Raw genomic sequence first — 12,085 nt, forward strand, 5'->3', positions numbered from 1 at the left:
TCCATATAACTTTATTCCTAATAAGCAAACCAGTAGTGATGGTGGTGAGGGAAAGGTTTGGAACTGGGTGACACAGAGATTAAATTTTTACAGTTTTCTCTCATAATTTAGACTATATAGAAAAAAAGTTTGAGGACACCTGACTATAAGTCCCCATTCACTCTTATAATAACCTTCACACTTCTGAAGTTCCACTAGAATTTTTGAAGATCGGTTCTCATTCAGCTACAAGGGTGTTGTAAAGTCAGATACTGATGAAGGTGAGAAGGTGAGGAGACCTGGGGTGCAGTCAGCTTTCCAGTTTATACCATTAGGGTTGAAGATTTATAGCAGGAGATCTTCCACTCCAAACCATGCAAAGCATATCTTCATGAAGCTGGCTTAAAGCACAAATGTCAGGAGAAAATTGCATGATACAGCATCCGAAGATATCCTAAGACAGAAATACATATACAGTAGTTGGAAAAGTCGGGTGTCCCAATACTTTTGGCAGCATCTGTATTTAATAAAAATCCAGTCCTTCCTATACTTTCATTACATTTATATTGGGTTTAATTGTTTTTGTGTCTTTTTTTACATGAATTAATTCTTTTTATGATTTTTACGTGTTATTTTTCAATTTCTTTTAATGATGCATTTACGTTCATTTAAATTTATTTTAATTATTTTTTATGCTAGCTTCTTTACATGGCAACTTTTATTTTCACAGTATTTTATTATTATTTTTTTTTTTTCAAGTTGGAATTTTTTCAACATGATATTTTATATTATATTTTCACACGACTTGTTTATTTTTTTATGTTTTTTTTCTGGTGCATGATTTATTTATTTGCAAGTCATTTCATATAAATGATAATAATAATTGCTTTGATTTTCACGTGAGTTTTTTTACGTTGCTTTTTCCTTACGTCATTCTTCACACGATCGTAAATTTTTTTATGTTTTAATGTTTCGCAAGTCATGGGTTAATTCTTTCTCACGACTGATAATAATCACGAAGGTATATCACATTTCAGGATGTAACGTGTTGAAAATCGATGTCACGCCTCTTCCGCTCATGATCGCACGTTACTCGAGTAACCACGTTTATGTAAAATGTGAGGAATTATTGACCTGTTAGTCAGTGTCTGAGCGGTGGACGACCTTTCCGAGGTGACTGATGCTTGTTTCCCTGTTTCAGTGAACTCAGACACTGTGTGTGTGTGTGTGTGTGTGTGTGTGTGTGTGTGTGTGTGTGTGTGTGTGTGTGTGTGTGTGTGTGGGGTGTGTTAGTGAGCCTTACACACTGTGTTTGGCAGTGGTGGGCCGTCAGGGTCAGCTAAACCTTCTGTGCTGTCTTAACCTCTGTCAAAAACACTGACGTATCTTACGTTATATTACGTTTAATATTTTTTCCATTAATATGTATTCAATTATTTGTAATAGTCTATTCTCTTCATCACATTACTCTTGGTTGTGCTGCTGCAAGTAGTCCATGTTTTCATTTTCTATCCAATCATATTTCAGCCGTCATATCACCTGTTTGTGCCGTAAGCTCTTCATTAGGAACACTGCGGGTGCCTGTAGCTTCAAATTCATGTTGCTCGAAGGCTGTTTTAACCAATCAGATTTCAAGATGGTGACACCGAGGTCCTGTAGAGGGCGTACTATAACATTTCCATTTTCATGTCCTTTGATTGGATGGTCGGAGAATTTGCTGTATCTCCCAACAATTGCAAGTAGGGTGGAGTTACACGAGTAGCGCTATACAGGGCCGTAGATTGGCAACAATCCAGCAGCAGGACTGGAATCTGCTTCTTTAGAAATTTACATTTTAAAACACAGTGATCGAATGATTTTCGAATAAATCAAACACAATTTAATCCGTCAAGCTCCGTACTAAAAAGGTTTTTTAATTTTTTTTTAATGTAGGCATTTATTTATTAATCACTTTTTTAATCTAGCCTTGTAGTTTTATTTATTTATTTATTTATTTATTTATTTATTTATTTATTTATTTGTTTGTTTGTTTGTTTGTTTGTTTGATCACTCTTAAATTCTATTCTACTAAATCTAACCTTGGCATTTTTTCTATTTATATCATAATCACTTTGTGTGATTAAACCTTTAGGGAAAACAAATATGTAATATTTTATTATAATTATACAGTATTGGTATCGTTTTTTTGTTTTGTTTTGTTTTTGTGGTTTAAAAATTAAAGCTTTTTCGTCTTTTTTTTTTTTTTGCTTTCAATGTCAAATCAAAAAAGATACTATTGTGTCATAAATCACAATCTGTTTGGCAATTATATATATATATATATAAATAAATGAGACAAAGAACCCAGAATCTCTTTTACTTTCTAATGAATGATTTGGATCTAACATGCTTTTGGGAAATAAATAAGTATATTAATAAATACATCAAAAAACAATACTTTTGTTTCAGTTACTGGAGAGTTGTGTGATTCGTCATCGCAAGCATGGAACTGATTCAAAACTCTTTAGTAGGTCATCAGGTTAATACTTTATTTGTATGGTTGTAGCATGGACAGAGGCAGACTGAAGAACTAGAGCAGTAGAAATGAAGGAAAGTGAACAAAAAATAATAATAATATGTATATAGATTATTACAGGCATGATTTGGCAACGTGTTAACAACGTGACCTTTTTTTGTGTGAAGACGACACGTTGACGAGAAACAAACCGACCGTTTCAGGAAACATTTCAGGCCGAATATGTGAAACCTCTACAACAATGGCACGATTGTAGCTTGTACATTTTTCACAATACCAGGACGAAATCCATCACATGCCTACGACTAGACCTTGCTGAAACACACACAGAGTACGTCACTGAGCTTTAATTTTTTTGCTATTTGGACTGAATATTCATGTCTTTATTGGGGTCCTTTGCTGGTTTTCATCTGGATAAATTGCTTTGTGTGCTGCTAGTATTTGCGTTGTAGGAACAGCTAGAAAACAAACAGAGTAGAGAGCAGGGCCCTTGTGTGACCCTTGATACAGTATGGAGGCAAAGCCGCCTACACTCGCTCTGTTGTTTTGCCTCGAAAGACCGTATATTGGTGCCGTATTTTCAAGCAAAAATAAAAGAAAGATTTTTTTTTTACAGTAAAATAGGTCCTTGGTTTTTCAACATTCACACTGTGAGTTTTTTTTTTCAATAATAATACATTATTATTAATAATAAAAATAATAATTATACACTGGTGCATGAAATTACAAATTTGTTTTGGTACTTGAAATTTTGGTAAAGTGCATACATTAAAGGAACGAATGTGTGAGCTTGGTAGCTTATTCGATAAGATTTTGTGTTGGGTTTCAGATGAGCTCATTGTTTTAAGATTAGTTTATACGTCTGTTGTTTTTCTTCGACATGTTTGTGAAGCAGCAACAGCTTTATGTTTATGACCATATGTTTCTCATGAGCAGTGTTGGGAAATTTAATGATCGTTTAAATTATAATGATCATTGAATGGTCATGTGGGAAAAATATTTTAAAATAAAGAGCAATTTACTTATTTTATATCTGTTTTGTGCCTTGCAGCATTGCGGAACACGCAAACTAATTCGTTAACGGTTTTGATTACGTAACAGTCCCGTCGCTGTCGATCCATAAAGGTATACATTGCAATTCGAACGTTTCAGAAATATCGTAAGAAAAAAAATCACCCCCAGTATTGCTTTGCATTCCGTCACGCTCGGTTTGCAGATTCAGGTTTGCAGTTTTTCCCGCCGAAATATAAGCCCCGCCCCCTAAGATCTTTCAAAAAATGACACACTGCTCCTTTAGTAGTCGGAATGATTATTTCTAACAGCTGGAATGATTCGATTAAAATGACTCCAAAGCCAAATAATAAATAAATAAAAATTGACGGTTATGGCGATGCAATTATGCGGTTGACAGGCAGGTTGGTGGTGTCAAAATAAACCCTAAAAAAAAGAGAATAATAACGGAAGTCTGAGGACGGATATGTTTCCAGACGTAATCGGATTGCATTTACATTGATGGCATTTTGGCAGATGCTCTTATTTTACAATTATTTCATTTACACAAATAAGCAATTAAGGGTTAAGGGCCTTGCTCAAGGGCCCATCAGTGGCACCTTGGTGGTGCTGGGATTTCAGCTCCCAACCTTCTGACCACCATCCTACCAGATAGCCAACCCAACACTGCTCTTGAGGAAAGTGTGTGAGGAAAATTTAACAACAGGTTGGTAGGGGTCCAAAACCAAAGTCTGATTTGGTGGCAAGCCTCAAGGGATATGGTGCTTGTTTTGGTTTTCCTTTTCCTCAAATATGTCCTAACACACACACACACACACACACACACACACACACACACACACACACACATACACATACAGGCAGAGAGACACACTACGTGAAAGTACCTACACCCAAGAAAAGCAACAAATCTTCCCATTGTGTTCGGAAACGAACAGTGCTGCGGCTTCAATGAACTTACTTCAGAAGGGCAGGATAAAATGTTCAGGAAGGGGAAGGGAAAGGGAAGGGGAAAAAATCACAGTGTGAGTGATTTGTGTTTGCGGGGAATTTTTATAAGCGTACGGCATGTGCCGTAAAGGTGTCAAAGTCACGAAGTCCAGCTTGAGGGTGAGGGGGTGCTCTGTGTGTCTTTTTTTTTTTTTTTTTTGGTTTTAGTCAGAAAGAAAAATGAAAGACAGAATTACAGCAGATAGTATTTCAAGCCAACCATCAGGGCAAAAAACAAAACAAAACAAAAAGTAAAAACCGATCAACAGAAGCACACATGGAAAAGAAACAGAAATGACGATGGTTATGGCGAGAGGATAACGAAGAAGCGAGTGCTGCTCATGCGTTATGATTATATTGAATCCAAGTTCCTAGACATGTTTCTAAGACTACTGTATATATGTGAATACCTCAAAGCGGTTTCGTTATTACATGTTATTTTTTTCAAGTCGGAAAAACATTTATCATGGTTGTTGTTTAACCTCATGACTAAAATTACATTCATATTTGTGTGCACTTGAAAGTCCACCTTCAAGCACAATCCTCACAAATCTCTCTATCAAAAAGGGAAAAAAATAGTTAAAATAAACAAATTATATTGTTTCTTTTTAAAAAGATATATATTTATATGTATTTTTATATATAATTATATAAAAACAGGAAAGTCCTAATGGAGTGTTCAGGCCACTCCAGGTCAGTGAGCAAATTTTTCGTTCTCTTTCATTCGTTCTTTTTTTCTTTTTATCCCCCAAGTCTTAGGAATTGCGACTCAGACCACGCGCAGACGTCAGGAGGAGCTGACGTCAACCCTTGCTGTTTCTGTGCACTGCAGAGGAGACGTGGAGAGAGACGGTTGGCTAGCCAACAGAACCCCCAGCTCACAAGCTTCCTTAGATCACGTCCGCCTGAAAAAAAACCGGCATTCGCCAGCTGCTTAGAGCTCCATTTTCTGCCACTTTGTAATGGAAGTTCTACTGGCGATAACAGACTCGCTGCACTTTGCTCCACTTCCCTCCCACTCTCTCTGTTCGCTCTCATCTGCTTCTTACCTCGGTCTCATTCAGATTTTCGGTCGAATGAATGGAGTGTCTTTGTTGGACACCAGGGGGCACTGGGGAGGAGAAGGCCACTAAACTTATTTTACTTTATAGAAACAACGATAAGGTAACTGAGGATGTGTGTTTTTTTTTTTTAAAGAAAAGCTTTGTGTCCAGTTCTTCACTTGATCCTCCTAACAATCGTCTATGTTTCTACAAACATACCATGTACATGACATTGCAAATTGCAGTCCATCCTTAATCGCCTTAAAATTACCGAGCAACCACGATGCTGGTTAGTTTAAAAACAAAACAAAAAGATCACATATGAACAAACTCCATCCAATGACATGTAGGTATGCTATTGAAGCTGCTAAGTTGTGACCGATGAAGAGGAACCTCATCTAGTTTTTCTACTTGCTGATCTACAAAAAAAAAAGTTGTAACAGCTTGTCCAGGAATGATGCTCATATATCCGCATCGATATCAAGATCTGTTTAACTGTTGAACAAGGCGGATATAGCACAAAAGTTTGCTGGCTACAACTGTGCAGTGCATGCACACATCACCCTCAAGACACCCACACACACAGCGCAGACACTCACATCGAAGCCAGTACTGAATATACACACGACAGAACCTACATCATGTTGTAAAAAAGACAGGTACCCCGAACTACATGCATGGTGAGAGGTGGAAACACACACACACACACACACACACACACACACACACACACACACACACACAGACAGAACTGCTTATATGCTATTGTCTTCCTTCAATAAACTGAGTGTGTATCTGTCCATTTTAGAATGAAGAGCTTGGCCCCTATATTATTTGTATTTGCTGTAATAAAAGCCTATGTCAGACCTACAAACAGTTGTTATTGGTATAATGTCACTAGTGGAAAGCACACAAATAAATTTTTTTTGTCTTTTTTCGGAAAATACACCCTGTTTGCTGTCCAGATGTATATTCATACCAGTTATTACAACAAATCTGCGAGGACGGATATCCAAGCTCTATCTCTTCTAAAGAGAAAGGGAAGTGGTGTGTCAGAGGTGTGTTCTGCCTTTGGCAAAGGGAAGAGGTCCACGTTGGACCAGAAAATCGCACCGGATCGAAACCTTCCCTTTACCCACAGGGCCCTACCTCTAAGGCACCTCTCCATTACTTCACTATATTTAGTTTTGTACATACACCTATGGTTTTTGCTACTTTTCCAAAGAAACTTAAAACGTCTGTGCAAGTAGTTCAGTTAACAAACAGCAACAACACACATCTTCGCTCTAAGGTCTGGTCCTCTTTTTTAAACTGTACAATATTCCTTCAGTGCTGCAGCTCCCCATATGTTCATGGGTTGTCACTGTTTCGCTTTGTGCTACTGCTGCTATTGTATAGGCTGGGGTTCACTACTAAAGGATGGGGCAACGGGGCACCTACTGCAGCATAGTTGAAAAGAGTGGGTAAAAAGGGTAAGGGCTCTACTTTGTCCCCTGGTGCCATCATATTGAAAGCCATAGGCAGGGTGGCGAGGTTGTACGGATATGGTAGTAGCTGTGGACCATAGAGGAGTTGATAAGGATCGGTGTAAAAGGGCAATTTTGTTGAGTCAGTATGCGGTACCATCTTCCCCAGTGCACCAAAAGACAAGGGCGCAGAAGGGTACGACATGAGCATCTGGTCCTCCTGTTTCTTACCAGAGTAGTACCCTCCAGGTATGATTAACGGAAGTGCATACTCCTGAACAGGATAGCCAGATTCTCGGCAGGGATCTCTTGAAGAGGAGCTGTCCTTTGTCTCTGGCTCTGAATGGGGCACTTGGGGGTGCAGTGCAAAACGAGAAGAGGGGGGCTCACTACTGTGATCCGAATCTGTTGGAAGCACAGATATTTGTTTCTCAGCTCTGTGCATGCCTTGATGTGCTTCATTAGTCTCTAAATGGGAACGCAACTGTAGGTTCAAAGGTCTTGGAGAGTGACTAGGGGACTGTGGGTGCCGTTGTGGAGGGGCTTTGTGAGTGGTTTGAATGACAGAGCATGTGGGCGAGGGCACAGGGCTAAGTGGTTCCTCTTTGGGCACTATGAGCATCACATCGTCTGTGGATCGAATTCTGTTGGTTGAGTACTGGTATGCAGTTTGCTGGGAAAGCTCTCGCTCTCTTGCCAGTATTGTCGGCATGGACAAATCCTCCGCTTGGATGCTGCAAGCCGTTCTGGAAACTCGAAGATCTTGTGCCTCTTGTGCAGCCTCTTGTGAAGGATCACTGATGTCAATATCTCTGTGTTGGTGTATTTCAGTATCTTGCTCAGTCAAAACATTTTCTTTGACTGATTGTAACGTGGATATCGATGGATCTGAATCTGTTCTAACATTGTCTGCCATTTGGACTTGACAGATTTGCTTTGGTCTGTCAGTGGGTGTGAAACTTCTTCTCCTCTGATCCTGTGCATCTAGAATTCGTTTTTCAGGTGTTCGGAAGTCAAGACATTCTGCTTCATTCATCACCAGCACACTGGGGAGACTAGGGGAGATGACTCTTGCCCTTTCTGGTGTTGGGCTGAGTCGAACTGGGGAAGATACAGTGCTCAAATGGGAACTCTGAATTTTGTCAATAGCTGCCAACTTTGGACTTTCACCAGTAGCTAAACTTTGGTGCTCTTTATTCCTTTCACATGCCTGTTTCTGTGTATGATGAGAATCTGACTTGAGATAGTTTATAACTGGGATGGGCTGTGCATGCCTCGGTGTAATGTCTGAATCTGTCCTTTGAACTTTGTCTACCTCTTGTACCTCAGAATTATGACTTTGCATGTCTATCACTGGCTGCATGGTCTCTGTATTGCTGCCTAGCTCATGTCTCTTTAGGTGGCAGTTTAGCGCAGCAGCAGTCTTGCATACTTTATCGCACTGTGAGCAGGTATATCTAGTCAATGGTCTTCTTCCCAAGCGAGCTGTGCTCCCCTTTTCTAAGAACCGTCTGCTTAATGTACTGCTTGACTCCTCTAATTCCGTTGAATTTTCCTTGCTTGATGACTCTGAATTGCATGAAGCAAAGGTAGGCAGACGCTTATTTTTTGGGTGACTAGTTCTCTGATGTTCCTCTAATTTGGTCTGAGAAGGGAAAGTAGCTCTGCAAAGTAGACACACAAATTCAAATAGATGTGTTAGCTCATGTTTGTCTCTCTTCCTTGAGCTGGAGAACCAACGACCACAAGATCCACATTCAGAGGCCTGGTCCCCAGACCAATGTTGCTTGATGGTGGGGGAAACAGTGTATTGAGAAGTGGATTGAGATAAAGTTGTAGATAAAGAAAGGTCAGACTTTGCATGAGCCCCATTTTCTTTCTCCTTCTCTTCTGTTATTTCTGGAACACATGAAGGTTGAGTGTCATCTTTGATCTCCTCCTGATGAAAAACTGCATTTTCCTCCTCCTTTACGTCTTCCTTTTCTTCTTCCTCTAAACCTTTACCATCTTTGTTTACATCATTCATTAGTCTTTCCGCTCTCTTCATCAACCGCATTGATCGTTTGTAGTGCATTTTGCGCTGCCAGCTCTTGATCTTCTGCATATGCAAAGCCTTTCTTTTGGGCTTATACGAATAATAGGGTCTCCACAGGTTGTCTTCTCCATCATAATCGTTCCTGTCCTCCCTGACCTCTTGTCGGAAAAAATACTTGCTAACCTTGCCTGGCAGTGTTGAATCTCTTTCTTCCTGGCAGGAACTGCGGTGACCATGGTGCTTGCGGTGGTGGTGATGGGTATGACGTGGTTCTCTCTTGTCTCCATGTAGAAAGTGACTCTTTTTTTCTTTACTTGGTGGGTTTTTGTCTCTCATGAGGTCAGTCTCAGATATACTCCTTTTGACAATAGCCTCTTCCCCTATACGTACAGTGATTTGACAAAGAGGCCCACTTCCTTTGACTTCTGAACCTACAGATACAGGAACCACCTTGCTTGACTCGCTCTTGCTATGAGCTTTTCTTCCCTTGTGAATCTTTTCTGTTGGATGTTGAATTTTTGTGACATCTGTATGTGTGCCGGTTGTGTCCCACTTGCTATGGGCATGTGTATGATCTTTTTGTGTATGCTTTTTAAATGTTTTTTGCAAAGTCTTATCCATCGTATGACTGCTCACGGAAGGACATTTTCCATCTCCAGAGGGTGTCTTATCTCTTTGAACAATGACAGAGGATGGGAGTGCTGTGCTATGCATAATGACTGAGGGTTTGCTATGTCCAAATGTAATGACAGAAGAAACGGCCATCTCTGGGTTTTTCACATTTTTGGCTTTGACGCTGCTGTTGCCAGAGAGATGTAAATCTGCCCTTTCCTTTTCACTGACCTCTGCTGGTACCTCTGCCTGGGCTGGTGCCAGCTTCCTGCAGTGCTCTGTGTCCATCTTGATGAGAAAACTCTCAGGATCTGGCTTAATGTCTTGGGGATGAATGTCCTTAAGGAAAGAGTCCAGTTTACTTGGGCCCAGACTTGGAGGAAGGCTGCAGCCTAGAGGTAAAGGCAAATTAGTCGATGTGTCAGCTTTAAGCAGTTCATCAGCCATAGCCTGGTTGTATGTCTTATAAGGCCTTTTTTGAGAGCGCATGGGTAGTAGGCGGTAAAGTTTAAGTGCATTGACCTTTTGCTTATAGCCCCCATTGGCTGTTTTCTCACTTGATATGAGGCCAGGGCTAATTCCATGGAATGCCTTCTGGTGTGTCTTGAGGTTGTAGTAAGTAGGAAAGGCCTCCCAGCAAAATATGCATTGGTATCGCCTTTCCCCAGTGTGCCACACCTCATGTTTGGTGCGATATTCCGCAAGAGCAAAGACTTTGTCACAATAGTGGCATGGGTACTTCCGACGCCATGAGTGCACATTGGAGTGGCGCTTGAGACTTGACAGAGTCATGTAGGAGCGTTCACATACTGAGCAGAAGTAAATGATATGTCCATCAACAATCTTCACAAAGTGATCCTCATCCCTGAGAGTATCACTGTGAGACATTGCCCTTGCATGATGTCCTTGGAGGCCTCGTCCTTTCTTTATGGGTTGCCCAGGTCCTGTTTCTTGTCCAGGCTGTTCTGGCTCGGTTGCCTCATTTGTTTTCTCCACGCTCCCCTCCTCCAAAGGTTCTTGTTTGGGCTGGATGGAGAAAGCTGGCAGTGCTTGCCGACAGGTGGCCTCATGGGACTGCAGTCTTTTATTATGGATAAATGCTTTGCCACAATGGCGGCAGCTGAGGAGTCGTCCACCCCGATGAAGACGCATGTGCACAGTGAGGGATGAGGCGGTGCTGAACAGACGGTGGCATACCCCACACAGCAGCTCCGGTTTTGGCACTGCTTGATAGGAGTCATGGAAAGTTGGAGGAGGGAGGGGCAATGGAGAGACAGAAGGGGGTGAAAGGGGAGGAGGGCTTGAGGAAGAGGATGGTGGATTTATACTAGGAAGAGGAAGGCTCAGTTCCACATGTAGGCTGTTTCCTTTACGCTTTTTGCCTTTTGCGCTTTCTATGTCCTTCGTTACCTGACCTTGGTAGGCTCTTGCACTCAGGTTGAACAAGATATGTGCAGTCTCTGTTGTTGAGTGTTCTGGGTAGTCATTAGGCAGACTAGCTCCAGATGTCTCTCTTGAGTAGTCCATTTTAGCAGATGTGTGCAATGAAGATGTTGGAAAGTGGGGGCCACTACCAGCCACAGAAAAAGACATAGTAGATTTGCAGTTCTTACTGACAGGTGCAGTCAAATCAATGGGGAGAGTGGAGGAGGAAGAGCAGGATAGGTAGTCTGATTTTGAACCTTTGGACAATGGTTTGTCTCTGAGAGTTTCCTCCTTCCATGCAGTGCTATTTGAAGCATCTCTATCAAATGCTATAGAAGAGGAAGGGGGATGAATTATTGGACAGTGCTTTTGTGCAGAGAAACCAGGCAGTCCAGCGCTGATTGGAAAACTGAGAGATATCCTTGTCGTTTTGGTACCATCCACTTCATCTGTCCCTTCTCCCATCCTTTCTCCTCTTAGTTGTTTATTTCTGTGTTTCATTTGACTTTTTTCCTTTAGTCCTTTGAGACACTTTTTCAGGCCACCCACTTCAAACAGACCCTTAAGGAAGCAAGATGCGTGAATGCAGTTCAGCAAGTTCAGAAGTACTGAACAGAGTGAGGTAAAAGTTGGAACTGTGTCCACCACTGGAATGGAAGATTGGCAGGCATTCAAGAAAGAAGAAAAGCTCAATCCTTGAATTTGGATGTTGTACACAACGATGATTCGTAGACGGATGTGAAATCGAGTCTTCTCATTGATTGAAGCATTGCTAGCCAGGTGCTGCACATTTAGCTCCAAAAGTATGATGATGGCATGGTGGGGGTGCCAGCCGTCCATTCTGGACACCATGACCCCACCCCGAAACCTGAAAAAAGACAGAAAACTATTTAAATAAGCTTGTATAGAAGGCACAAAAATGACACAAGCATTGCATCTCATAATGTAAATTATTTAATTAAACAATATCGAATATGACAATTATAAAAAAGACAGTTTTAGTTTTACT

General features: G+C 40.8%; 1 protein-coding gene across 1 annotated transcript in view; it reads right to left on the reverse strand.

The window, feature by feature from the left end:
- Positions 1-2,481: 2,481 nt before the first annotated feature.
- The window catches only part of zbtb4 (zinc finger and BTB domain containing 4), a 105,495-nt gene continuing 95,891 nt past the window's right edge, over positions 2,482-12,085 (reverse strand). Inside the window, exon 3 of the mRNA XM_083557419.1 lies at positions 2,482-11,944. Coding sequence (XP_083413545.1) covers positions 6,889-11,928 — 5,040 coding nt within the window. The 5' untranslated portion in view covers positions 11,929-11,944 and the 3' untranslated portion in view covers positions 2,482-6,888. The remainder of the gene's footprint in view (positions 11,945-12,085) is intronic.

The sequence above is a fragment of the Silurus aristotelis genome, assembly GCF_946808225.1.
Source record: "Silurus aristotelis genome assembly, chromosome: 12".
NCBI lineage: Eukaryota > Metazoa > Chordata > Actinopteri > Siluriformes > Siluridae > Silurus > Silurus aristotelis.